The sequence below is a fragment of the Protopterus annectens genome, chromosome 6.part0 (genome assembly GCF_019279795.1).
Source record: "Protopterus annectens isolate FY-2018-M chromosome 6.part0, PAN1.0, whole genome shotgun sequence".
NCBI lineage: Eukaryota > Metazoa > Chordata > Ceratodontiformes > Protopteridae > Protopterus > Protopterus annectens.
In genome coordinates this window covers 412,237,889-412,263,186 of record NC_056737.1, presented here as the reverse complement: position 1 = coordinate 412,263,186, position 25,298 = coordinate 412,237,889, and the positions used below count along the sequence as shown (strand labels likewise).

General features: G+C 37.3%; 1 protein-coding gene across 1 annotated transcript in view; it reads right to left on the bottom strand.

Annotated features, from left to right (window-relative positions):
- RYR3 (ryanodine receptor 3) overlaps positions 1–25,298 on the bottom strand; it is a 3,250,282-nt gene that overhangs the window by 2,027,788 nt on the left and 1,197,196 nt on the right. The window contains exons 17-18 of the mRNA XM_044074157.1: positions 19,235–19,368; positions 5,600–5,841 (exon numbers count right to left, since the gene is read on the bottom strand). Coding sequence (XP_043930092.1) covers positions 5,600–5,841; positions 19,235–19,368 — 376 coding nt within the window. The remainder of the gene's footprint in view (positions 1–5,599; positions 5,842–19,234; positions 19,369–25,298) is intronic.

Sequence of the window (25,298 nt, the reverse complement as noted above, 5' to 3'; positions counted from 1 at the left end):
TCATCCATGTAGTTGCTACTTATCTTCTGTAATCCCTCTCTATTTTGTGTGTAAATCATGTTCCTACTTGTTTGAAATATTAATCTCCAGTGCAGCCAGTGTGCAATACATAGGTTCATAGGTTCATAGGTAGATACTAGGCTATCTGCCCTAGGGCATTTCTAAGCCTAGCCAGAGTGTATTTGGCTTCCGCCTCCTTATTAGATTAGCCTACTGTGCCTCTGTAAAGTAGGTCATAGAAGGTATCATTTTAAGATTAGTTTACTGTGCCTCTGTCTAGCAGGGACACAGAAGAGATCCCAGGGGTGAATTTGCAATTTCCCATCCACGCGTCCAGATTTTGCTTGAAGAGGGTCAGCAAGGGGCTATGTCTAACATGAATTCGGATTCTATTCCAGAGTGAGGGGAGCCTCTGGGAAATGAATCTGTCCCTCCAGCATGTCCTATTTATTTTTGTGCTGAGGTTTAGGTCCCTGGAGTATGTAGCTCTAAGGGACTTGGATTTTTTGAGGTGGAGCATGTCCATTAATTCTGGGTTTAACATGGCTTTGTACGTCAGGCATAGATCGCCTCTGAGAAGGCAGTAAGCAACTGAGTAGAGCTGGAGTTTCTTTAGTCGAGCTGCATAGGACATCTGTTTGTAGCCCATGATCCTCTTGGTGAGGTACTTTTGGGGTCTCTCCAGTTGCTGCAGGTGTCAGGTAAGGTACATCCCAAAAGGGGCATTGTATTCAATTATGGGCCTGATGAGTGATGAGTAGAGGGACACAATGACCTCTCTTGATCTAGATGCAAACCCTTTCGTGATAAGGTGGGCTATATAGAAGGTCTTTCTAACCACTTTGGCAACATGATTATCAAAGGAGAGATTACTATCTACGTTGGTCCCCAAATCTCTAATTACTTCTTCCGTACTTAATGGATTACCACCTATGTGGTAATTTGTGGGCACCTTGTTTTTCCCAAAGGGGTTGACTATGCACTTTTTAGCATTTAGCTTGAGGCCGCGGCTCTGGCACCAAGCATCTGTCTCTGTGAGACCCTTTTGGAGGATGCTTGTGTCAGCTGGAGATTCGATTATGGCCCCCAGTTTGCAGTCATCTGTGAACTTTGTTAGCCATAATCCCCCCGTGTTAGCCTGAACCTCAGAGAAGTATATACCAAACAAGAGAGGTCCCAGAACTGAGCCCTGTGGGATGCCACTTGTAACTGGTTTGGATTCGGACATGGCACCTGCGATTCTGACCATGTGGGTTCTATCTCTGAGCCAGTTTGCAACCCATCTTGTGATATAGGGGTTGATATTTAAGCTGGTAAGCTTATTTATGATGCCCGAGTGGGGTATTGTGATGAAGGCTTTTGCGAGGTCCAGGTAGGCTGTGTGGACTACCTTGCCCTCATCTATGGCTTTGGTAACTGTTTCAAGGAAATCAACTAGGTTTAAGAGGCAAGATCTGCCCTTAACAAAGCCGAATTGGGTAGGGTCCAGTGTCTGGAGGCTCCTAATGTCTTTGTTTATGAGTTCCATGATAATACGCTCCATAGCTTTACAGACCAGACTAGTCAGGCTTATGGGGCGATAGTTTCTGGGGTACGTTGTGGCACCACCTTTGTGGAGTGGGACCACTGTAGCTCTACGCCATTCTTTAGGTACATATCCTGTAGTAAGGCTAAGTTTGAACAGTGACTTAATGTGAGGGTTCAGTTCTTCTTGGAGCTCGTGTAAGACAAGGCCTGGGACACCGTCCAGTCCCATAGATGCTGTGTTTTTTGCTTTGGAGAGGGCAGCTTTCACCTGTGCATCTGTGATGTCAGGGAGGTTACATTCAGTTGGGATAGGCATTTGCTCCTTTGGGGGAGAAGTTTGCGCTGAATCTGTCTGCCAGGATGTTGGCTATGTCTGTAGGTTTGGTATATTTTGTACCATTATGCAACAATTCAGAGCATATCTGGGAGTTTCCACCCATGTTCCTGACATAACTAAAGAAGGCCTTGTGATTATCTTTAGTGTCTAGGGCAATTTTTCTTTCGAAACTGGCCTTTGATGATTTTATGAGGGATCGAAGTTTCTTGCTAATACTGATCAGAGATGCCTTCCCTTTTTGGGATTTTGCTCTGTCATGTAGTAGCTTCCTCCTTCTGTTATATTGCTTATTTATGGCCGGGGTCCATCAGACCGGTCTCCTGTTTTTGGAGGAGTGAGTCTTGGTTTTATTTGGGATAGCACGATCCATGCATTCCTGCAGGTGCTCATAGAATGCATTTGTAAAGGATTCTGCGGATTGGGCTGTATTATCCTTTGGCCCAGGGGCTTTGAAGGATTCCACCTCAGTCTTGAGAAGTGCAAAGTTGGCTTTTGAGAAATTCTTTACAGTGATTTCCTTGGCTGGGGGTGGGGATGGGATATGGATGTCCAGGGAAATTTGTTTATGGTCTGATCTTACCAATGAGGGGTTTACCTCTGGTGTGGAACATAGAGTTCCCATGTTGGTGATGACCAGGTCCAATATGTTGTTCCCTCTTGTGGGAGTGGTGACCAGTTGTTCCATTGCGTTAGAGTTTATAAATTCAAGGAACTGTTGGGCGAGGGTGTTTGGGCTTGAGTAGTTTTCCCAGTCAATGTTTGGGTAGTTGAAGTCACCCAATAACATAGTGTTTGGAAAGACCTTCATATTCTCCAGTGTTCTCAGGAATGCCAAGTGGGGTTCCTGTAATAGGGAGGGTGTTCTGTAACAGGCTACAAACTGAAAGGCAGTTTTGCCCGCTGTTAGTTTCACATGGATGGTTTCCGATGCTTCGTGCAGTGCCACTAACCTGGAGGTGTAGGTATCTTTGATGAATATAGATACTCCCCCTCCTTTTGTGCTTCGGTCCGAGTTTTGGGGCAGAAACGCATGGTATGAGTTATAACCTGGTAGTGATGGGGTGCTCTCAGGAGCCTTGAACCAGGTTTTTGTTACTGCACAGACATCAATTTTCTCCATACTGAGGAGAGCCTTGAGTGCGTGCATCTTGAGGTTTAGACTTATGGCATTGAGTAGCATTACCTTTAGTTTTTTTATCCTTGGGTTGTCTATGGAGGTGGGTTTGTCCTTTGAGCCTTGCCTAAAAAAGGCACTATGGGGGTGGCAAGAGCCTCGGCTAGTATACGAAAGCCTAAGGGTGACAGGTGCATGCCGTCCCTAGCGAAGCAACGTGGCTTGTCGAGCATGTCATCCCAGGCTGACAGACACTGGGTCCCCTTTGAATGACACCAATACTTTAGCCAATTGTTGAAACTGATCATTTTGTCTTTATACTGTGGCAGCATTCTTGGTGAGGGCAAGATGCTACTCAAGGTCAGGGTCATACCAGCCTGGGCTATATGGTCAGAGAGCTCCTCTATGTCTTTTTTCATGTAGTCCAGGGAGGTACGTCTCAGGTCATTCACACCAGCATGGACAATGATGGAGTCATACTTGTACTTGCTTTGGAGTGACCTGAGTGCTTGCGTTATGTCGCGGATCCTGGCATCCGACAGGCAGCTTACAGTGACCTTCTCCTTGTTCAGTCTGGTGAGCGGGACGTCAGTGTGCCGGACGATAGAGTCCCCTATAACAAGTGTATTTGGTGTGTTGATTGGCCTTAAGGGCTGTGACTGTGAGGCACACTGATTTTGTGAGATATGTGATTCGTGGGTATTGTTGAGGGGTGGCTGTTGCTTGGATATCTGCTTAGGAGGTCTTTGCTGTTTAGGCAGATTTTTATTTAGAGCCTCAGTATGTTTTGTGTGTTTATGTGTTGGGTATGCAGATGCAATAGGTCTGTGTGAGACTGGATTTGTGGTGTGGGTGGTTACCTTTTCCTCCTGACTGACTGTGCCAGTCTTGGGTTGAGAGAGCTCTGCCTCCAGTTTGGCTGTGTAACTGCATCTCTCACATGTATTAGAGTTTGTTGGAAGGAGGAGAGTGTTGTCTGTGTACATAAGGCAATTGTAACATTGCCTCAAAATTCCCAGATTCACCAGCTGGACTGGAGAGTAACCTTGAAACTGACCCTTAGACATACCAGATTAGTATAGGAAACTGTTTTTTTACTTGATCAGATTAGGGAAGGGAACTGATTTTTCACTTGATCAGGAAGGACCAATCGGGAGCCTAATACTTATGAGAAGTCAAGGAGGGTGTAGTGCTTTAGTTAGTTAGTGTTTCCTTATAAGAGCTGAGCAAGTGCAGGGCTTTAGAAAGAGAATAGAGTGATTACTTTGAGAGTTTGAACAGTTCTAAGGGAAAAAGTGAAGAGCAGACTTTGTGGAGCCTGGAATAGTTTAAACCTGTTTAGGCGGCACTGCCCAATGCTGCTCAGTGCGCAAAACCGTGCAAAAAGAGAGTTGTAGGGTTTTAAGAGAGAGATCAAGGAGTTTAGAATTGACCCAAAATGGCCAATAAAACGACAGCTTCTAGGTAGTAACCACTCCTCCAGGGACAGGCAGGCTGTTCAGTGTTAACCACTCCCACTGGTGAACACAGATACTTCCCTTTAGCCCAAGCAAGTACTGGCCTTCTAGAAACTTCCAAACAGTTCAGAACAGCAAATCTGTAACTGAACTTTCTTAACTTTCAGAAAGTGGGAAAAAAGCAAGATTTTTTTGTTTTTTGTTTTCTTTTTGTTGTAGTTTAAAGGTAGCAGAGATACACAAGCAGCAAAATAATCACAACAGTGCAATAAATGACCCCACACCTGAGTGCTAGGCCAAAATCAGGTAAAATGTCAGAGCCATGCTAATTCATGCATGCCACTTGGTACGTTGATGGTTACAGGATGAAATTACATTTGGCTACCCGTTCTTGAATAGGTGGTCCTCTTCCGTCCAGTATCTGTGCATGTCTGCAGAGTACTAATGATGCCATACTTAGCATACTGAATCCTTTTATTAAGTCCTTTTCAAATAGAATCATATTATGAATAATTCAGAACATTATTTAAAATAACTGAAAACACCAAAGAAATTCTACATATATTAGATGTGTATAACAAACAGCTTCCTGTGGTCAAATAAGACAGTAATGGTTAACCAAAATTCTTCTTTCTGACCTGACAAATAACTAAGTACTAAAAAAGCAGAAAATTCCAAGACAACTTATACTATAACAAGAGTATGCCATATTTGGGAGAGCGTACCAGAAATGCAAATGGCCATCCAGGCCATTAAGGGGTTCAGGCATGATTAGGACACAGAAATGAGTCAGTGATTGCTCTGAATAAGACTTGGGATATAGTATAGTTATACGTCCTAACATAAGGTAAGGTAGGATAATGCATGAAAAGAACTTTAAAGCACAGAGTCTAGAAACATGAATGTAAGCTTTTTTCAAAAGGCTTGGTATGCAGTTGTAACAGAATGGCACTTATGTGTGCAAGCCACAATTTCTTTAATGTTTATCTTTGTCAATGCAGTAAGTTCATCGTCATGGGTGCATGTCTTCTGCAACAATATTCTTACAAATGGTATTTGCAGCTTTGTTTTTTTTTTGTATGAGGCATAGATGCAATGCATTTCTTCACCATACTATTATATCCAGAATTAAAGTTCAGTGGCTAAAAGCATTGAGTGGCTTACCTGACCACAGATGGAGGCCATCAAATCCATAAGAGTAGAGGTCATCACCAACACCATTATTTCCCCAGCCTTCTCCACCACCCGGATAGGGAGAGTAACCTTCTGTAGTAGCCCAACCAACACGCAAATGTGTAGGTTCTGCTGTTAAAAATGGGTCAACTTGATCGATGTACAGTTCATAATACCATCTCTTGTATTGAGCAGAACCTTCACTTACTCCAAGGAAAATGTTTGGTCTCATGCTAGAGTGACAATAATATGAAAAACAAATAAAACATATATTACTACATCAAAACTATTTTAAAAGCTAATGAAACATCAAACAATAATAATACAATAAATATTTATAAAGTGGTGTATTTCCCTAGTTATATCATTTTACAAATGATTATAGTCACAATTTCTGTAATAATATTTAATGAGAGATAACTAGCCATGTTCAAAGTTTTATTCAGAAGAACATGAACATGATTTTGCGCTTATTAATGAAAGGTAACAGTTCTGCTAAAGTCATCATTATAATGCTCTTATATACTATCCATTTCTAATATAAAAAGTGCTCTAGAAAATGTACACCTAAGTCTAACAACCACTATATACTTCTTATTAAAGCAAATCTTTCTTATCAAAATAATTATATAAAATTTTGATGGGCATGAATGGTGATCTCAGTTTCATTTATTCTTCATTTGCTTATTGTTAAAAACAGATCAGCTGCAAGACTACTCTTTTCAGAATGTACAACTCTCATGATACACTGATGAATAAAAGTTACGTACTTACCATAATGATAGATCCAACAGTTCCTTTTTCTGTACACTGTAATGATCTACCGTAAGCTTGTGGTCCTTGCCTCCTCCCATGATGCACTGTTTCACTCTCCAGATTGAGTGTGGTTGCTGTGGATTATATGACAAAAGGAAGGAAGTACTGAAAGGACAAGCATAACCTAAAAGCCTTTGGTTAACTCCAGACCAGTGCATAGGTGACAATGTGGACGGGGATAGGTGGGCAGCTATACTACAGCATGTAAACAAATGATTGACTGGATCTATCTTTATGGTAAGTACATAGTTTTCATATCCAAGTTGATCTAGTTTGTATACTATAATGATTGGAACAGGTCCCCAGCAGAACAACAAGGGTGGCCTCAGGATACTATGCCCTGCAAGCAGATGATGACCAAATTTGTCTTAGATCTTAATATGATGTCCAGCTTATAGCGCTTAGGAAATGTATGCAGAGAAGACCATTTGCTGTCAAACAGATGTTATCCACTGACAGATTCTTGGAAAAGGGAAAAGAAAAAAATGTATAATGCAGTAGATGGATACCCGAGAGGAAGGGAAAGTATGGAACGAAGGAAAAATATTGTTTATATATAATGAGAAACTAAAGTAAAAACTGCAGAAGTATCTGAAATGTGAGATTATATGAATAAAAATGATGACTTATTTGTTGCAAACTAATTTATGAGGAGATTTTCCAAAAATGCATTTGAACTGCAGAGATAAGTGCTGCTGCTTGAAGAAGTGCAAGAAGATATGGAGAAGGAAGCAGTCTATCATGGGTGGAGGGCAGAGCTTGAGAATGCACTAGGTGAAACTGTTGCCAAAGAAGTACCTGCAGCAACCAGTCCAATTATTATAATATATAGACTGGATCAACTTGGGTTCATATATTTTTCCACAGTTGAAGTTTTCCGCACTAAATTCCCATTAAAAAAGGATACAGATATTATTTGCATCATCGGGAACTGGTTATTAAAAGAACTGGAGTGACTATAAAGTTAATGTTAGACAGTGATGCTCTGAGTGAAGCTTTGTGGGTGGGTAAGACAACAGACATTTGAGAAGTCTGAGGAGAAATTTTTTTTTCTAGCAGGTGAGGTGAAAGCAGAGGGAACCTGACCTGTCTGTGACAAAAACGGGATTATGAAAATGACCATAGCTTTGCTCCATTTTGCTTTTTGCACAAAGTTTATTATGAGGCGAAATGGGTGAAAGACATAGAGAAGACCCAGAGGCCATTTCTTCACCGTAGTATATGACAATGTCTGCACCTCTGAGGGAATTAGAGAAAATAGCTACTGCACTTGGTGTCTGTCAGGGAGGCAGCTGGTCAAAGCAAGCTTTCCCCAACTGCAAAAAATAATGTTCTTCCCTGAATGACATAGGGACCACACATGGTGTGCTTATCTGCTAGTGAACTGGCCAGACCAAGCTAATGATCTGGCCAGACCAAGAACTTGTGTTGCTGTGTTAAAGTTGCATGATTACATGGCCCATTTCCAAATCGGCACTGCCTCTTGAGAGAGAGGGTAAGAATGTTTTGTCTTGCTATTGATATAGCACACCACTGTCAATGTGTCTGAATGGATGAAAACTGCACCCTGTGCCTCAAACGACGTCCCCTCCAGCCAAGGGCAGAGGCATCTGTGCTGATGATTATAGTCATGAAGGAGGTGAATGGACAACCCTGGGCAAGACTGCGGTGGTGGTTGTGTTAACATGGGCATAGGGTCCAAATTCTGATTCCACTAATCCGGAGTATCCACCTAAGCACCCACATATGATAACTTGTACAGGATATCAAGAATATTGTGGCCAAAGGGGAAGGTTGGCGTAATGGCGAAGGTGTTTACCTTACAAACACAAAATGCAGGGTTTGATTCACACATGGGTAATTGGCTAGGCTTGAAATGGCCCACAAGAGTAGTTAGCCTAGTACTAATCTATGAACCTATGAACCTATTATATCTAGATGTTTTAGATGCCATGACACTGTCATTTGTGGTAATGTCAAAAGAAATCCGACACTGTTCATAAGATTGGTTATTCACTCTACATGGACACATGGTAGGAAAGTTCCCATATCCAGGTGGCACCCTACAGAGGTTTGTGTTTGGGACGGCTCCAGCTGGGACTCTGTGGTGTTCAGTGAAATTCCAAAGGACCAGAACAAGAGTAAGTGATCCATAACTTGTGCCAATGAATCTTTTTTATTATAACTGTCAACAGTCAGTCATACTGATACAGCAAGAGTCTGCTTCCCCTTAACCTTAGGTAGGCAGCTATGGTTGTCATGCATTTCTTAAGCATAATGGATGTTAAGGGAAGACCAAATAAGAGGGTTGTCTCTTACACTGAAATACTAGAATCTCAAGAATGCCGTAGCTATTTTTATCTGCAGACAGGCATCTTGAAGATCTAAACTGCACATCCAGTCTCCTTAAACTAAGCAAGAAAGGATTGACTGCACCAAGACCACCCAGAAGTATTTTTTTCCCCTTACATAAAGGTTTAATAATCTGAAATCCAGTACTGACATGTGGTCCTTTGTCTTTCTGGGGATTAAAAAGAATCTGGAATAAAATCTAGAGCCCCAGTGGTCTTGGTGAGATGTCCTGGATTGCTCTTTTTCCTAAGAGGTTTGTTACCTCTCTTCTGTCATCATCTTTTGAAGGGATGAGATGTCTTGAAAGGGTATAAAGGTGAGTTTGGGGAAAAGAATACATGGTATGGTGCAGCCTCTTGATATCATTTCCCCTGATCCTCTTGTTCTGAATGATAGCCTGTAACTCTAGGAGATGCAAGAGTGTTAACCACTGACTGCCTACAGAGAGTCACAGCCAGGCAAGTCCTCAGGAGTTCTGCAATTGAGTAATTCAGGGGAGAATCCTGAAGCTCTGGTTTTGTGGGCCATCTCTGTCCCTCAGGCAACACCCATTCATAAATCCACTGTGTCCATGTTGTTTTTTTGCCAGGACATTTCTGCTCAAACTGGAGGAGTTGGGCCTTCCTGATATAAAAGTTCCTTGCAGTCTTCTGGTTATGAAAATATATTCTGGGGAATGGACATTTTTAACCCTACAGAAGTAAAAACCTTCCCCCTTGCTTCTAAAGATTTTCCTTTACTTGTGGCCCAAGCAATGATGAGTAGACAAGGGGGAGGGGGGGTTGTGGCAAAGGATACCTTGAAGTTGTCCATAATTGAACAATGCCACAGCCAGGAGTGTTTAAGGTTAGCATTATCGGGACAGCCATGAAGATGCTTTGTGCTGTCACTGGCATCCTAGCAATGACAGCATTTTTTCTTTCTTTTTTTGTCTTAATCTCACCTCTGGGGTGACATGTCTATTTCTGTTACTACAAGGTGTCAACTATGACCTTCTGATAGTGCATGTGCTTGCAAGGGGTACAGTCATCAGCTTGGGCAGCCATACCCATGCCTTCCTGGAGAGCAGAGGCCCAGTCATTAGAGCAGCTGTGTAAGCTAGAAATGATCTGCCATTCTTCCCCCCCTTGGGTGGGCACACCTCCCTCCTTACCAGCACTATCAAGCACCTGATCTTCTAGATGAACTTATGTTATCAGGGTTGTAATTAGGGCATTACAACCTCTGTGCCACTGGCACAGACTAGAAAGCTCCTTTTTAAAGGCTGCAGTTTCCACAATGGAGTCAAGTAAAGGTGCCCTCACTCCAAAAATGCCAATCCGTAAGAGGCTACAGGATCTTGACTGGTATTCTTGGAATGAGTTCTATCACACTGGTTTCTTGCCAAGACCATTGTAAGACTAAGAAATGTTCAGAACACTCATGAGGAAACCAAAACCAAGAAAAAACATCAACACAATCAGTACTGCCAGTAGCTTCAGCCACCACCGAGCTCTCAAACATAGTTTTAAATGAACAAAAACAATCTTAAGAATAAATAAATAAGACCAATACATGGTCATTAGCTAAAACACTTTTAATGGGAAAAAATTCATAAAAATTGAGTGCTTTTGTCCTGATACATATGGAAATTCATCAGAGTGATACAACCTACTACTGCAAAATAATTTATAACCCCATAAGTGCAGAGAACTCCAGCCCCGCATAAATGTGTTAATTGGAAAACAATAATAAATTAGCATAAAAATATAAAAAATTTTACATAGTCATAATTGCTTTCACTCTAAGAAAACTGCTCATAGAAATGTGATCATTTAACCCTTTTGACCCCATAGCATTCACTCTACATTGCCATTCTGTTTCTTTCTTTTCTAATTTAATTTTTATGGGACTACCCTTCTGATCATATTCAACAATATCTAATATTAAAAAAACAACAAAAGTGTGTCCCTCATTGTTCTGGATATGCCTCCAGAGTGCATTTCTTGAGTCTTGTTTCCCAATACCTCTTAGGTATTCATATATCCTTGCTTTTATAGCCTTTTCAGTTTTTCATATATAAAAAAAAGTTGCATACCTTACATGAAGCAATGTAGACCACCATTTTCGAGTTATAGTCACATTTCCTGGGGCATTTAACCCTTCCATATCCCCAAATGTGCACACTTTCACCTTCTGTTACTGATGAACATTGCAAGCAACGTCCCCATTTAGACATTTGTCCATTGCTGCCTTCATTTGTTATGTATTTATTCACATGCTCTATGTAATTTTTAATATTCTAATCCCTTCTAAAAATAATTCTAGGGCCCCTTCCTATTTGTAATTGATCCATACTGCCTATTTTAAAAATCTTCCAATTCTTAATGAGAATATGTTTAATAGCGTCTGAATCACTACTGAAAGTAAGACTACATCCCTTTTGGAAATTAAGATCCTTGAGTCTCAAGTTGGACATCTCTTGTCCAACCATCCCTTATAATGTCTTATAAAAAGCTTTTAACCTTTTCTTATACACCTCATTATATTTTTTTTTCCAAAAAGGAATTAGGATATCCTCTATTAAGCAGTATCAACCTTATTTTGTATCCTTCCAGAAAAAATATCTCTAGTGAAGAGATCATTCTAGCCAACCTGAGTTCAAAACAGAGAGTTGCTATGAGTAATCTGAGGAGTGACAACACACTTATGATTAGACCAGCTGAAAAAGGAGGACCAGTAGTAGTTATGAATAGAATGGACTATGACGACAAAATGAAAACAATGTTGGATAATAGTGAGTTCTATTTAGTAATCTCCAAGACTGAAATAGATATACGGGTTAGAACTATTAGATGTATGTTAGAAGGCTTATCCAAAAGTGAAATTATTAGTTTGGAACTATACACATTCTTTTTAGTTGAAAATCCATTGATTCCAGTCATTCAAGGGTTACCGAAGGTCCACAAGAATACACATAATCCACCCATGAGACCCATTGTGGCAGGGAGAGGTTGGGTTATTGAACCCCTCTCCTTGTATGTCGAAAAACAACTAAGGAAAGTTGTAGATAGTTTTACTCGTATCCTGAGGGATACTAAACAGTTTCTGCTGGACCTTTACAGTAAAGTGAGTGTGTTACAGACTGATTTACACTTCATATTAGTGACTCTTGATGTACAATCATTATTTACAGTTATACCCAACCAGCATAGGTTAGAAAGTATACAGAGATGTCTCAGGGTTAACACTGATTATACCATGTTCCACACTGAATTAATTACTGGCTTGCTAGAGGCAATCTTGGAAAATAACATCTTCATGTTCAATGATACTGTCTATATACAGAAGGATGGCATGGCTATGGGTACATCATGCACCAATAGCTATGCCAACCTAGTGATGGCAGACTGGGAAAAGGAAAAACTATTCCCACTAGATATCTTCAAGAGGAATGTTATTTATTATGCTAGGTTTGTGGATGACCTTTTCCTCCTATGGGCAGGATCGGAATATGAACTACAGAAGTTTTTTTGTGAGGTCAAGTCTTTGACCAATTTTTTGAATTTTACCATGGAGAGTTCGGATAGATGAATATCATTTTTAGATGTATACATTGAAAGGTTAGACAGTGGTCTCCACTCAATACAGGTGTATATAGGAAGTTGTGCTACAAGAACTCCCTCTTACATAGAGGGAGCATGCATCCTCGTTTTGTGTTCCACAATATAGTGAAAGGTCAAGCTATAAGAGCCTCATGTTTGAATCCAACAGAACAAGGGTTTAAGAATGAGTTAGATAAATTATGAGGGAGACTAGCTGCCAGATCTTATACACCAGAAGAGATATACTCAGGGATTGAAGGGGTATATGATCTTAGAACTCGATCTGCACGTCCATATTTTGCAAACCCTGTAGACTTAGAAGGAACATCAGAGAAAACTGGGATCACTGATACGACGATGAACCATCCCATAGTTAGGGTATCACTGAATTATACACAAGACATTAGCAGTGTGAAATGGATTTTTTATAAGAACTGGTCTGTCCTCACTACAGATCCCAAATTAAAAGAGATAGTGGGGAATAGACTGTCATTTGTCTATAGAAATAAGTCAAACTTGCACGGATTACTCTGCCAACCCAGAGTTTCCACTACAATTGGTAGGGGTGAGACATTAAATTGTACCAGACCATGTCATAAATGCAATTATTGTCCCTTTATATCTGAGGACACCAGCTTTGTACAACCTGTTACTATGAAAATATTTTGTTTCAATATTACAGCTAATTGTGGCACTCAGCATGTCACATACCTAGCTAGGTGCATGGCCTGTGATGCATTTTATGTGGGGAAAACTGATAGAAGGTTACGTGATAGGATATGTGAACATCTGTATAATATACGCATCCAATCGCCACATAATGCATTATCCAAGCATGTCATGAACCTAAATGAAACACACAGCTTCAAATTTCTAGTACTACAAGTAAACAAACCCAATTCTAGGGGTAGGGACATAAGGAACTATACAGAAAGGACAGAAGCCAGGTGGATTATAATGCTAAGAGCAGATCAGAGACCTGGACTGAACAACAGAGTCCCTATTAAACCGACCCTAAAAAATAGAAAGTTAGTTGTTAGATAAAAACCTGCAGGTCAGATGGGACATTATATTTGTATACATCATTGTATACATTATATAATGTAGTCCTCATACAGCTCTTACATGAATTCATTATGAAATGTACTTTATATACAGTTCTTATATGAACTGGCATAATTTGTTGTATAACATCTTATTGATGCATGGCATATACACACATACATATGTTTTGATATACATAACATGTTTAAATATATTTGTTTTTTTATATTTTTTATATTTATATATGTTATGTTTAATTATTTTTTATATCTATTCTTTATATATACTTTTATAAACAAAGTATATATATTAATATATGTATACTTTAAATGTAGAGGTTGCTTTGTGGTTGAGTATTTATAAACTGTTCTTGAATGAAGCCTTACAGGTGAACACTATTTTACTTCATTTTACTTAATTAAAGAACAATGTCATAGAGGCTTTAGTATAAATGTTAGCATTACTTTTATGAGATGTAAAATGTCTGAAGAAGCCCATGAGGGTGAAAGCGCTAACCTGGAATTCCAATAAACCTTGGATTTTATACTACATGCTTGAACTATTACTTATAGTGCTACTAGTTTTCTCTGTGTATGGTCCAATCACCGTGGAGTGTTCTGGTGCTGTTTCTTTGTTTTAAACTTAATATTAAAATATCACTTTTCAACTAATTGCTTTCAATCTAAGAAAACTACTCATAGAAATTTGATCATTTAACCCATTTGACCCCATAGCATTCACTCTACATTGCCATTCTGTTTCTTTCTTTTCTAATTTAATTTTTAAGGGACTACCCTTCTGATCATATTCAACAATATCTAATATTAAAAAAAAACAACAAAAGAGTGTCCCTCATTATTCTGGATATGCCTTCAGAGTGCATTTCTTGAGTCTTGTTTCCCAAAACCTCTTAGGTATTCATATATCCGTGCTTTTATAGCCTTTTCAGTCTTTCCTATATAAAAAAAAGTTGCATACCTTACATGAAGCAATGTAGACCACCATTTTTGAGTTACAGTCACATTTCCTGGGGCATTTAACCCTTCCATATCCCCAAATGTGCACACTTCCACCTTCGTTTACTGATGACCATTGCAAGCAGCGTCCACATTTAGACATTCGTCCATTGCTACCTTCATTTGTTATGTATTTATTCACATGCTCTATGTAATTTATAATATTCTAATCCCTTCTAAAATAATTCTAGGGCCTCTTCCTATTTGTAATTGATCCATACTGCCTATTTCAAAAATCTTCCAATTCTTAATCAAAATATATTTAATATCGTCTGAATCACTACTGAAAGTAAGACTACATCCCTTTTGGAAATTCAGATCCTTGAGTCTCTAGTTGGACATCTCTTGTCCATCCATCCATCCATCTCTTATAATGGCTTATAAAAAGCTTTTAACCTTTTCTTATAGACCTCATTATATTTTTTTTTTCCAAAAAGGAATTAGGATATCCTCTGTTAAGCAGTATCAACCTTATTTTTTATCCTTCCAGAAAGAATATCTCTAGTGAAGAGATCATTCTAGCCAACCTGACTAGCTGCCCTTTAACTAAAGCTCTTCTCTGGTAAGTAGGGTGGCAACTGTCGAAATGGAGCAAGGTGCTTAAATAAGTAGATTTTCTACAAAGAGTGCTCATGAAACATTTACTAACCTGATCAACAGTAATTTTGGCATCTAACATATTTGGTCATGGGATGTATTTAAACTAAATTTAAAAAAAATGGTTGAATTGTTAATGTAATGGAAAAATTGATACAGTCTCTCTTCTGTGTCTTTCCAAAAAAGGACTACATCATCTAAGAAATGCCCATATAATGTCCAAGTATCCTTAAATTCAGAATCAAAAACAAACTTTCTTTCCCAGTTTGTTAAAAAATATATTAGCAAAAATGAGGGCACAAGCTGCCCCTAGAGCTACACCATTTTTTTTTGGAAATACTTCCTTCATAACATATCTAACTGTTGTCCAAAAGTGCCTCCATCAAGGTTCTAAGAACTTCACTACTATTGGGTATTCCATCTATCTTTCTGAATTAAAAAAATCACAAAACCAATCTACTCCAAAATGGTGAGAACTGGCTGAAAATAAATTAACATCAATTGTTGCTAAAATCACATTTTCAGAGTACAAATTGTTGTTTACTTTCATCAAAAAATCCCACAAATCTATAAAGATATGTTCTTTCAATAAAATATCTTTTAATTTCAAATCTATATATTTGGCCATACTGTACATCTTAGAACCATGTCATTATATGTCTAAATGGGGGATTCTGTGCCGAGGAAAACATCAAGAAAGGAGTTGATGTTAATGAATAATTGTTTGGGACTGTTTCAACTGTTTATCCACTGTTTAATTTAAGCCAAAACATTTTCCAACATTCATTTAACTGTTCTAAGTAAAAGACTTTCTTTTATCCCTGTGCAAAGAGCAAATATGGTTAATGTGTTATTGGAGATTCGATTATTTTCTAGTAAACTGAACTTAAAATATATTTTAAATGATTTATCTGAAAAAGATGTTTTTGGAATTTATGGTAATACTAGAAAAAAATGTTTTCAACTCCACATTACATAACACTTTAAATGTTTTTTTCAAGCTTGTGATAGGAACATTAGAGATTTATAAGCCAGATGAACACAAGTGGTTTAATTTAACAAAAGAAAAACACTCAGCATTATTAGAACTTATGAATGATCATGACATCAGGATCATGAAAGCTGATAAGGAGACTGGGCTAATAATTATGCACCAAAATATTTATGTACAAAAAAACTGAAGAATCTTTAATGCTCGATAATTGCTATAAATTGTTTATGAACAGGATTTTATTACTAGCTTTAAAAATATAGATGTACATTTATTAGATTTGTTAGAACAAGGTTTCATCTCTTTACAACAGTATAAGATTATGTTTGTGGAAAACCCTAGTAAGGGAAACTGCTCTGAATTCCGAAGATTCATAACAATTCATAGAATCCCCTGTTTAGAATATAGTGTCTTCAAAGTGTACAAAAACTGAGTACATTTCTGAATACATTGATCAATTATTAAATCCTATTGTACAAAACTACTAAGTTTTATTTACAATACTCATGATTATTTTTGAATGAATTGTCTTATCATGTTACTGCTTGAGATATTTTTTTGTAAAAGTCCACAACAGCCACAGGAGTATCAAAGGTTCACAGTGGTACAAGAAGAAAATTCAAAAAGTATAACAGATATAAAAACCCACTGGAGCCACCACGACAGGTAAAATAAAACTTTTATTAAAACAGATGAGTGCTTTTGAGCCACTGCTCTTCTTCAGATCTACAGTACAACACTAACAACATATATTTTAAAAAGACAAACGACCAATAAAAATCAGTAATGGGGCCTATACCCCCTTAATAAAGGTTTTAAAGGCATACATCCATTCAACCTTTATTAAGGGGGTGTAGGCCCTATTACTGATTTTTATTGGTCATTTGTATTTTTAAATAGATGTTGTTAATATTGTACTGTAGATCTGAAAAAGAGCAGTGGCTTGAAAGCACTCATCTGTTTTAATAAAAGTTTCATTTCGCCTGTTGTGGTGGCTCCAGTGGACTTTTATATCTGAGATAATTTTTTGGTAACTTTAGATATCGAATCCTTATATACCAAGACCATTGTAAGACTAACAAAACCATATGGTTATAAATGTTCAGAACACTGTTCGTCTCAAAATCATTTTGTGGCAATGTATTGTTCAGAACAGAATTAGCAGCTTAGTAAAACATTGCAAAAGCAAATCAGAGCAAATCTAAAATTGCAGACTACATGACTGACTTTATATACATGAATCAAAGTATTTTCAGGTTAGGTGGTACGTTTTGGAATATTCTTTCCCAATCACAACTCAAACCTTGCAACTGACAATCAGATTATGCACTGATTCTTCTTTTACAATTTAGATCAATAACTCTGACATGCCATATCTCAAGAATATTCTCAAACTCTGAGAAAGTTTCCCATGATCTCATCCTGTAATGTTCAGCAATATTTCCTTCATTTAAAACAATATTCTATTTATATAGAATTTGTTACAACAAAGGTTAAAACACAGTGGTAGACTGTCTGCTTGTTTGCACCTCTTCTCTTAGAAAATTTTCCATAATATTATTTTGTTTATAACATACAAAGCATAGTGGTGATTTCTTATTTAGATCTTCAATATGCAGTTTGTTGCATAATATTGACTGTTTCAGGTAAAAATAATTAAATTTATGAATTCAGCTGAAGGCTGGGATTATGAATTGCAAACTTTTCGTCAAAAAATGCTGCATTATATGTTAAGGATGGAAAGAGATAACCAGTAACCTGGGCAGCTGAGAAATGAAGATATCAATATGATAAACAACAAATTCCACTCTCTTGTAGGAGCTTCAGTTGTAATTCAAGATGTAAGCATATTAGCTGACCTCAAAAATAACATACCATAGCTGTATAGTTTGATGTCTTCAGGATAAGTAAAACATCCAGAAAGTAGACCAAAGTAAAACATATGCTGCTGCATTACAGGAAATAGCCTAAATGCTCATCTAACAGTTTGATGAAGAACTCATGCTGATGTGCAGATGTATAGGAAGCTTGCCCGCATGCTCTTTTCCTAACTGGCTACTGGTGCATTTAATGGCTGAGTAGAATTCTGATACCGAGAAGGGTGTTGTTGCAATATGGTAAGTAAAACATACTATGAAGAATTCTGATTAAATACTGTTGTTACAGATGTAAAAGTAGAAAAGGAACAATACAGCATCATTTAATTTAACAACACAGGCCTTCACAGCCTATGCTATAGGTCTAAACCACCTGAACTTAGACTTATCTTGATAAGTGTAAAACTAGTTCTTTAAACTCAACTGTATTAACTCACCCTGCCATAGAAAGACTACAGCTTTGTGCACCTCAGATGCTGAGGTGGGGAATAAGCTAAATCTAGCTGAATACATTCTAAGGAGGATATTGACTGAAAAATACCATCAGTCCAAATCCATAAATAGTGGGATGGGGTAAATATGAATCCTTCTATAGTAATAGTTTCCACTACTGAAAGCATTCAGCAGAAATAGCAGAATGGGGTTCACTGAACACAATCTTTCATAATGCTATTTAGAAAAAATGACTCTTTATAGTTATTAATTCCTGTTATTAATTACACAAAGACATTCCTATAACATCTTGCAGCAGTGGCACAATTAATGGTATTACTGCACCAGTATGAAAAGGCTGTGGTACTAATGTACTAGCTGTACAAGTCACCCAGTCATATTCTAATAAAGTCAGCAGCTGGTTTACTGTACCTACCAACAATATATCCATAAAGGAAGCCACCTATAAACATCACAAATATTTTAGGTACAATAGAAAAGCATGCTATGACTGGATACACATAACCATTTTACAACTTAATTAAAATAAATAAATAAATGTGGCATTTTAAAATAACATGAATGCAGTACAAGTTTTGCAACCTGAGAACCAATGATGTCTTTAATGATTAAACTAAAAGGTTCACTCTTCAAGAAAACTACCAGGAAGAATTATTTGACGGATACTCTCAGGTTTTGACAGGTAGGCTTTTAATGACACATACTTTCATGTGAAATGTAAGAGGTATATAAAACAATTCTGTGAAACATGAAATAACACTATTACAGGATTATGTAGAAAGACATGCATGTTATAATGATCACATAAAACATTTAACCGTAGCACAGTTTCTGTTTTTCTTGTTTCTTATTTTATATGTACTACTGTTCAGGATTGAAAATGTCAAAAGTTTTACCTTTGTACACTGTTAACCATCTGTGTTTGTAGGAGTAAGTCTCTTCTTGGTAGAAGATTGTCGCAAATAAGATTTTGACTGGTACGCACTGCAACTCCATTGCAAACACACAGGGAGCATAGCACATCGAGAACCTGAAACCACAAGCATGCAGACAAGCTTAGTCTTCTCTTATGAAAATGTTTGAAAGGAAGATACATTTTGTTTGGCAACTGAAATAACCTGCATGTCTTATTAACAATGTTTAAATGTTGGGATGTGAAGTAAAGTTCTTGAATGCAGATAAGTGAAAGGTACCCAGTTAAAGAATCTTAACTAGTTATATTGTTCTCACTTGTTAACAAAATCATTACAATTACCCAGGCCTTATCAACTTAATACAACACTCCACATCCAATAGAATTTTATGCTCTAAAGAAAAAGCACTAATCACAATAACCAAATAATTTAATATGGCAGGTGAGTTTCTGTATTCAAAAAGTAAGGCTAAATTATGGAACTACATCCTACCCTACTGCCACTGGATCAGCTCCTGTATATCTCATAGCTAGCCATATCACCAAACCATTTTTAATTATTTACAATCCAAAGCATCAAAACCAGTCTTCACAAATACCTAATATTTTTACCATCATCTTGCAGCCATATACAAAGTTTTGTGACACTGCTCACCCCCTGCCTGTATACTTCTAATATAAACTTTATAATAGCCACATATAGAATTATGTATGAACCTGCTTTATATCTCATCTCTTAACTACAATATTAACATTTACTGCACTATCTAGTTCCTAAACATGTATTTTTATGAATTTCAGAGCACTAATCACATGATTTATTATCTATTTGATAAACCCACTAATATAACTCTTCAAATGCTCAGTGCTCAGCATCTACTAATGCAGACGTCTTTTATACTGTAACAGCTGTCTTTATTTCATATGAATATAATCTAATTAAAAAACAAATGTGCAATTGTTAATGTATATTCGTTCATGTATATTACTAAATGGCTGTTAAAATGATTGTAATACATTGGAACTTTTCTTCCTGGGTCCCCGCTGAAAAGGGGAGTCTGACTAAACCCCTAAACCCAGCTGGACAAACCCAGTAAACAAAAGGAAAATATATAAATTAAATAAATAATAAACAGAATGTCAGAAAAAATACATCAAAATCTCACATTCTATGTATTTGTCCATTTTTGCTCATTGCATTTATTGTGCGCAGCCCATTCTACGCAGTACATTTGCTTCAATTAAAAAAAAAAATTAGCAAGAATGCAAAATGTTTAGAAAAATGGTTAGAAAAAGGAAGCTAAACTGAAAGTCATTTCTAAGAATGCTGGAAATATAATAGTAATCCTCAAAGCCAAGACATCAAGAACAAAACTTGATGAACCCAGCACATTTTGCCTGCTAGAGCTCTAGGCACTTGCTAATAATGCAAAAATAAATATACCCAATTGCAATCAGTTTTGTAAATATATTTTAATAATATACATCTCCATTGTTTTATTAAAACCACAAAAGCAGTGTTTCTGGAGATTATTTTCATCTGATTTGACAGTTGGTTGCTAGAGCACTCCTTGCTAATGATGTCTGATATCATTAACTGCCAATTGCTAAGAAAGCTCTTAGGCAGTTATCTGCTAATTTGACAATGGCTTAGCAGTTAACTAAAAGGCATATCTCAAGTGTCTGATAGGATAATGCCAGGTTAGCCCAATATGCTGGTGACGTGACATTACTCTTTTCAGTCTCTCCTGTGGCTGCTGAAAAGTTATTTCTTCATAAGGATCTGATGCTGTTAAAACCTGACTGACATTTTCAGGTTTGTACCTTAACATTCTTAAAATAAAATGCATGCCATTTTGGCCATATATCAGCCTCTTCTCAACCAGATACAAACTTGCTTATTATCTCTTTGGAACCATCATCCATTCAAGTAATGAAATCTTCAAAGCTACTTAATTGTCTTAGACATTGAACTGAAGTCTGGCCTTCGTATCAAGTCTCTTGCTACAAGAAATTGTCATATGTTTGATGAGTTATACAGGACTAAGGCTTCTGAGACTGACTATGAGTTCTCAAATGATACACATCTGTCTGTGATGTTTTTGCAGGTGTGCACTTGTATGTAATATTTCTGCCAAGTAGCAAGGCTTCCTGACACAATTACATGCAGAAGGGTTGTAGCCCCCCACGCTTCCCATTACCTATTATGTCACACAGCCTTGGAGAAAAAGAAATATTTGTTCTCACTATGCCCCTGCTACTTGTAAACATTAACTCTGAGATCACTGTACTTCAAAGAAAGGAGTAAACTTCACAATTATGCAATTTTGGATTTAGCATAATTACTTTACTCAGTCTTTTAGTTCCATAGTTCTGAAGATTGCAGTCACTGTGCTGACATTTTCAGCAGGTAAACATATACAATTATCAAAGCCCTTGTAATTCCTATATCCTAATCTCCTCACTATTCTATCATTCCACCTTTCGATAATACCCCCTGTTTTGTTTCACACTGATTTCCATTCTTTACTTATTCTTTCTATAAAGTCTACTTTCCACTGCATAAAATGACCCATTGTCAGGCATACCACATTTAGACTTCTGATATTTTACTCTATACGTGTTATATATGCTGCTCTGGTATTAATGGGCATGCATTGTTTATTTGTTATTTTGCTTACATTTTCCAAGTAGAATGCAAAGTTTCCTGTAAATGCATTTGCCACACTTTGCCTCTGTTAACATCAGGAACTTGACCTTGTACTCTATGAGTAAGAAGAATGCTCCTCTACTGCTCTTTTTACTTACATTATATGTCATTGTGGATGTGGTAGAAACATAATTCTTTACATGTTCTGCCTTATTATATAATGTATTCTCTGCAGAGTCTCCTCACATTCCATCTGGATCACTGCCTAATTATATCTACAGCCTGAACGTAGTAAAACAGCCCTGTGAACATCCTGGGATCTCTCTCTCTCTCTCTCTCTCTATATATATATATATATATATATATATATATATACAGTGTAAATAAAAAGTTTACACACCCCTGTTAAAATGCCTGTTTTTTGTGATATAAAAAAATTAGACCACAATAAATCATTTAAAAACTTTCCCACCTTTAATGTGACCTATAACCTATACAATTCAATTGAAAAACAAACAAATCTGCTAGGGGAAAAATATAAAAAAATAAAAAAACTTACAATAAGCTGGTTACATAAGTGTACTCTCCCTTAAACTAACACTTTGTTGTGTCTGCACACCCTTAAACTAATACTTTGTTGAAGCACCTTTTGATTTAATTACAGCATTCAGTCTTCTTGGGTAGGAGTCTATCAGCATGGCACCGTTGACTTGGCAATATTTGTCCACTCTTCCTTGCAAAAGCACTCCATATCTGTAAGATTGCGAGGGCATCTCTTGTATACAGCCCTCTTCAGGTCACACCACAGAATTTCTATTGGAATTAGGTCTGTGCTCTGGCTGGGCCATTCCAGAACTTTTATTTTCTTCTGGTGAAGCCATTCTTTTGTTTATTTGGATGTATGCTTGGGGTCACTGTTGTGTTGAAGTTGAAATTCCTCTTCATCTTCAACTTTCTAGCAGATGGCTGAAGGATTTGGGCCAAAAGTGACTGGTATTTGAAACTGTTCATAATTCCCTCCACCTTGACTAAAGCTCCAGTTCCAGCTGAAGAAAAGCAACCCCAAAGCATGATACTGCCATCACCATGCTTCATCGTGGGGATGGTGTTCTTTTGGTGATGTGAAGTGTTGTTTTTGTGCCAAATGTACCTTTTGGAAATGTGGCCAAAAAGTTCAACCTTGGTCTCATCAGATCATAACACATTTTCCCACATGCTTTTGGGAGATTTGATGTATTGTTTTGCAAATTTTAGCTGGGCCTGGAAGCTCTTCTGTGTAAGAAAAGACTTCCGTCTTGTGACCCTACCCCATAGTCCAGACATATGGAGAACATGGGAAATTGTTGTCACATGTAGTGCACAGCCAGTACTTGCCAGAAGTTCCTGCAGCTCCTTTAGTGTTGCTGTAGGTCTCTTGGCAGCCTCCCTGACCAGTTTTCGTCTTGTCATTTCATCAGTTTTGGAGGGACATCCAGTTCTTTGCAACGTCACTGTTGTCCCATATTTTCTCCACTTTTTGATGACTGTCTTCACTTTGTTCCATGGTATATCCAATGCTGTGGAATTTTTTTGTACCCTTCTCCTGACTTACCTTTCAGCAATGAGATCCCTTTGATGCTTTGTAATCTCTCTGTGAATGATGGCTTTTGCTGTAGCAGGCAACTGAGTAAATGTCAAGAAAATCCTACTAGGACAGCTGAACTTTATTTGGGGTTAATCAGAGACTCTTTACTTGATGGGAGGTGTGCACCCAAGAAGACTGAATGCTGTAATTAAATCAAAAGGTGTTTCAACAAGGTATTATTTTAAGAGTGTGCATATACAACAAAGTATTAGTTTAAGGGTGTGCACACTTATACAACCAGCATATTGTACACGTTTTATTTTTTATATTTTTCCCCTAACAGATTTGTTTGTTTTTCAATTGAATTGTACAGGTTATAGGTCACATTAAAGCTGGGAAAAGTTTTGAAATTATTTATTGTGGTCTCATTTTTTTATATCACAAAAACCTGGCATTTTAACAGAGGTGTGTAAACTTTTTATATACACTGTATATTAGTCTGTATCTGACAGTCATGCTGTTTCTGTTGAATGCCACTGTGACTTTCTACTCTGAAAGGTTCTAGTATCCTGATTCCTGTTTAGAGTACTATTGTCCTATTTCTGAACTCAGTAACTCATCACAACCTCTGAGACAGTATTTTTTTCATCAGAATGCTATACATTTATTCCATAGTGAACACAATAATTATTAGTGGTATCAAAGGAAAGAAAGTACATTGATGATCTAGTTTAAGATATTACTATTTTAGGCAGTTTGCACCTGTGACACCTCCAACATACAAACAGAATTTGTTATGACTATAAACCTTAATTCTTGTCTCTTGTCCACTTTTAACTTGTCACAAAAAAAAAAAAAATCAAAATTCCGCTTAGCCTATAACTATTTAAAATGTCATAAAACATGTAAGTTTAATCCAAACACATTCACTAATTCACCACACCTGTAAAGACAGTTAGCTGGCAAACCATGAAGTCACTTAACCTCTTCTCAGCTATGAAGTTCTTTAATACTACTTTCATTATTTTTATTTAGATATTTTCACTTTGTTGACTGGGTTGGTCTCACTTAGGTCAGTGGCCTTTATTCAGGAGAGACCCTAGGTGATATTTATACTGACTAGTAGACATTTAGCCAGGAAACCAGGGAACTTCCCCTACTCATCCAAAAAAAAGAGGGGGGGGGGGTTGATTCAGTTTAGAACTAAGTAGAAGCAAAAGAACATTTGTTGACAATATGTAAAGACGTGGTGGACACTACTTAAATATATGATAAAAGGGACCGGGGGATGGGAATGTGGAAGTATTTTAAAAATGGAAAATGACAATGTGATGCATATACCTAGTATTTTTAATGTTCATGGTAATAAACGGTTTGTGAAGTACAGAGGACAACCTAAAATGTGTTATTTTTTGTTTAAAGAATGATAATTTATTTAATGAATGTGACAAAAATATGTTTTTATGTGTCAAATAGACCATATGCAAAGAAATATGAATTAAAGTGTAAAAAATGTGGAAATACAGGGCATTCATGGTTAGAGTGTGAGACAGAGACACAAGAAAATGAAAATGAACTTATACAAGATAAAGAAATAGAATAGGATGTTGTATAGGAAGTTACATCATAATGGAAAGTGTAGAAGTTGCCTTTAAAATTAAAGAAAAAGAAGCAGATAAGGCAAGTGAAGAAGAGTTATAGTGGCATGTGTTAAAAGCAAGCAATATTCTATAGGAAAAAGAGTTAAGGAGAGAAAAAGTCTAAAAACATTATGGTAAGAGAAAATAAGAAGGTAAGGGCTAAAAACACCCTTAATATAACTGCTCAATAAAG